We start from the raw sequence: 4,299 nt of genomic DNA, 5'->3' as shown, positions 1-4,299 counted from the left end.
CTGAGGTACAGCAGTGAGTGCTACAGCCATCTGTGAAACATGGTGGAGGCTCTGTCACGGTGCTCGTTGAAATCAATGAAAGTTTGAACAAACACCGTGTAAAACCATCAGGAGCATCTGATCCAGACCAAAGGAACATAAATGTTGCTAACCAGATGAAGCCACACATGTTCAAAACACCATTTTAATGCACTTTATTTTTGTGTTTGACTTTTTTAAAGAGAATATTAACACACTGAAAAAGCATTGATGAAAGAACCTTTGGGAACAAATGAAAACTTCTAATCAGACAAGCTAACGTGTGTTTTCAGCAGCCGTACAGCAGGTTGATCCTCCTGATGTCCCAGTAGGACATGCCCTGCCTCTGGCCAATCTGGACGTTGGGGTTGGGGATGGGGGTGATGGTTTCCCTGCCATTGATGGAGAAGGCTGTTCTTTCATAGTGCATTATGGAGGAGTAGTCGTAGGGAGTGTTGAGGTTGTTGGTGTCCTGCTTGTCGAAGTTGTAGGCCATCTGTGGGTCGATGTTCTCCCAGTTGATCCTGACGTAGTAGTCGCGGTCGCTCCTGGTCTGCTCGTGCTGGAAGCCCAGAGCGTGGTTGACCTCGTGCTGGACGACGCCAAAGTAGACGCAGCCCTGCCTGTTGAGAGACAGGACCTGCTTCCCTCCCTGTCTGCCCAGAGGAGAGAAGCATCCTTTCTGGCTCTCGATGCTGATGTAGTCGTTCTGGTTCTTACGGTCGACAAAGCGGACACAGGTCTGGCTGTGGAAGGACTGCAAGGCATTTCTGATCAGCTGCCTTTCCCCGCTGCTGTACTCACTGCTGATGGTGAAGGGAACCGTCACCAGGCCGTTGTTGTCTTTCTGCCACAGGCAGCTCTGGTAACTCTGGCATTTAATGGCATTTCTGCTTTTTGGAAGCAGGATGTCTCCTTCCAGCAGGATCTCGTTGCTGCCATTGTTTGCGGTCAGAATCCTGGTGGTGATATCGACGGTGTGGTCTTCCTCCACCTGGCCCTCTCCTCCTCCTCTTTTCTCCATGAGAGGATGAGCCTGAGAGAGGCCGAGCAGGAGCAGCAGGCTGACAGAGGGACTCATCTTCAGAGTGGGTCTGGTAGCTGTGGAGCTTCTTTGCAGAGCTGCTGTGGAGAGACTCCTCGGAGCTTCGTGTCTGACACAGTTGAGTCGCAGGTCTTTATACTCTCCTCTACAGGTGTGTCTGCAGGAGGATTATGGGCTGGGGTCCACATCGCTGGGCCTGAATAAACCTGAGAAGGGAGGACTGCACAGACAAACCTACTCTTTCAACATGCTGTGTTATGTCAGGGCTGTGGACGGATCAACACAGTTACTTTACTGGGTGGGACTTGTTTAACTACACATTCGAAACTTCTACAACTAAAAAGTCCTCAAATTCTCCATTTGCAACCACCTTTATTTTCACTTTTATTTTGGACAGTCAGAAAATGCATATCTAAAAGTAATCTTTTCTCTTTTCTTCATCTGGCTGCTGTGTTTTTCTTCTCATTGACACAGTTAAAATAGTTTGAATTTGCTGTTCATACCATAAATCATCCCTGTAAAGCCTGAACCTTGAAACAATTCCCAGAAAGAAATAGTTTTGAAAATGGAGAGTTTATTGACATTGTCATATATATATGTATATGTAATATATGTTCTATAAAAATGACTTTATGGAACATGTACGCATTAGAATCACACTACAGACAAAGTGTGAAACTGAAATACAACAAAATGTTATGTTGGTCAGACCAACAATCAAATGGCTGAAAGTACAACTCACTAAAGAAACTTGATGATAACTTCACTCGAGGAAGATTAGTCCAGTTCTCATCTATTTATTTTAGTAAGTAATTATGGATTTGGTTCATTACAAAGGTTTAGTTTTTTTCTGTTAAACTTGGCTTAAATGCATCATTATTGTAATAATTTAAACATTTTTCTCTTGTTTTCAGAGAAGCTCAGGTTTACCTTTTTTTTCTTCAGTCGTTGAGTCTTTCTGTTCTTCCCTCCACGATTTGTCTTCATTAGGAATCAGGTGCTCACATTTATGTGTGTCCCAAAGAGAAAGCGTCTTCTGACGTTGCAGTCATTGATGTACATTACAAACTTTCCACGACACCACCATCAGGCCACATTTAGTCCAAATCATGACATTCTTCCGGTACACTATATGGACAAATATATGTCCTGCTACAGTACCACAGTTTAATTCATTAACTCTTTCGTCCATATAGCACATCTGGCTCAAATGAGAAGCTTGATGCACATAATTTGACCAGTTATCTTCCCCTAGCATTCGGTTAGCATTTACTGAGAAGTTAGCTAATCCCATTAAAACCATCACCAGTAAACCAACATGGGTAATCTAAACTTGGCTAACAGCAAACTTGACAATGTATTTGTAATATTGGAAAAATTAATAAAGAAAAGAAAAGAAATGCTTTTCTGAGAAGAATTTTTTTTATAAACATACACTTTAGGCTGTATAAAGCATGGCTGAGGATTGCTTATCATCCTTGACTGGCTGCCACTTTGAAACCTCAGGATATCCATCCATCCATCCATCCATCCTCATCCGCTTTGTCCGGGGCCGGGTCGCGGGGGCAGCAGCCTAAGCAAAGAGGCCCAGACCTCCCTCTCCCCAGCCACCTCCTCCAGCTTGTCCGGGGGAATACCAAGGCGTTCCCAGGCCAGCCGAGAGATATAATCTCTCCAGCGTGTCCTGGGTCTGCCCCGGGGCCTCCTCCCGGTGGGACATGCCTGGAACACCTCACCCAGGAGGCGCCCAGGGGGCATCCTTGTCAGATGCCCGAACCACCTCAGCTGGCTCCTTTCGATGTGGAGCAGCAGCTGCTCTACTCTGAGCCCCTCCCGGATGGCCGAACTTCTCACCCTATCTCTAAGGGAGAGGCCAGCCACCCTTCGGAGGAAGCTCATTTCCGCCGCTTGTATCCGCGATCTCGTTCTTTCGGTCACTACCCACAGCTCGTGGCCATAGGTGAGGGTAGGGTGCCCGAGGGCGAGCGTCTGGTGGCCGGGCCTTAGTCCATGGGGTCCGGCCGGGCACAGCCCGAAGAGGAGACATGGGCCCATCCTCCTGCAGGCCCACCACCCGCAGGAGGCGCCATAGGGGTCGGGTGCATTGTGTGCCGGGTGGCGGCCAGGAGCGGAGGCCCTGGCGGACTGACCCCCGGCTGCCAAGACTGGCAATAGGGACCTCAGGATATCGCTGTCATAAATGTTTTTGTACCCATATTTGAGAAATGCTCCGTTTGAGCTATAATAAGACTTAAATGAGTGAGTTAGCAAAAAAAATCCCTCCTTATATTTTTGAATCAAGGTAGAAACACTTGGCTTAAATATGTTAATTTCTGAGGTAAAGATTGGCATTTTGAAATGGGGACAGTGGGGAACAGTTTGGACTCGGGTGGAAGACCTGCAGTTTGTGCCACTTTCATTTTTAGCCCCCAGAGTTTTCTGCTTGGTCTGTTCACTAAACATAAAGCTACAGCTAGTAGCTAGCTAGCCCATCATAGCAACTGTAAAACAGTACTTGATCCCATACAAAACAATTTTGTGATTGGTATTCTTTCTTTTTTCTGTAGATTCAACAAAAAACACAGCTAAGCTTGTTGTTTTTGCACTGAGGTAAGCTAACGCTGCACATGGAAGTTTAGCTAATATTTAGCATGTAACTTGCTTATATGGAAATTTTGGCAACATATCAGAAAATGACAAACACTGAAACAGTTGATGTGAAAAAAGTGTGAATCTTTCTTTTTTAATGTGACAATTGTGTTTTTCCCGAGGAGAAGTTTGTGAAAGGAAAAAAGGATAGCAGAAGGGATTTGTAATTTTTTTGTGTTATGAAACAATAAAACCTTTTAAAGTTAAATTTAGGTCGTTAAAAAGGGAGAAACGTTTTAGCAGTTGTGGTTATTCGACTGAAACTTCTGTATTTACCGTGTTTTCCTCAGCTGACATTTCTGAATGTTTTGGCTCTTTAAGAATCACTTCTTGCCTTTCAGTCTGGTTCCTCTCATATATTAAACTTGCGCCAAAGCTAAACACCACAAAGATGAATATCAAATGCTTTATCTTGTTGACTGTCAGTGTATCTGGCTTCTTGTTTAGAGAAAACAGGGCCATCGGGTGGACTGTCTGCCACATAAGGTGTAATCTAAAAAGTGAGCGGTAGTTTGGGTAAATGCCACCCTGGACGTTAGAGATTGAGATTGGAGTCTCTAAGCAATAAAGACAGACACGGATGCAAC

At 45.0% G+C, this 4,299-nt stretch overlaps 1 protein-coding gene across 1 annotated transcript; it reads right to left on the bottom strand.

Annotated features, from left to right (window-relative positions):
- Positions 1–307: 307 nt before the first annotated feature.
- Positions 308–1,198, bottom strand: LOC102214753 (high choriolytic enzyme 1-like). The gene has a single exon (XM_005724805.1). The coding sequence runs from the start codon at positions 1,097–1,099 to the stop codon at positions 308–310; it is 792 nt and encodes a 263-aa protein (XP_005724862.1). The 5' UTR covers positions 1,100–1,198.
- Between the last annotated feature and the right edge of the window lie 3,101 nt (positions 1,199–4,299).

The sequence above is a fragment of the Pundamilia nyererei genome, unplaced genomic scaffold, assembly GCF_000239375.1.
Source record: "Pundamilia nyererei isolate P.nyererei 1_Seehausen unplaced genomic scaffold, PunNye1.0 scaffold00013, whole genome shotgun sequence".
Taxonomy (NCBI): Eukaryota; Metazoa; Chordata; class Actinopteri; order Cichliformes; family Cichlidae; genus Pundamilia; species Pundamilia nyererei.
Note: the sequence above shows the minus strand (reverse complement) of the source record. Positions and strands in the feature narration are given on the sequence as shown.

Coding starts and splice junctions, on each gene's coding strand:
- LOC102214753 (XM_005724805.1), bottom strand. CDS start 1,099: ATGAGTCCCTCTGTCAGCCTGCTGCTCCTGCTCGGCCTCTCTCAGGCT.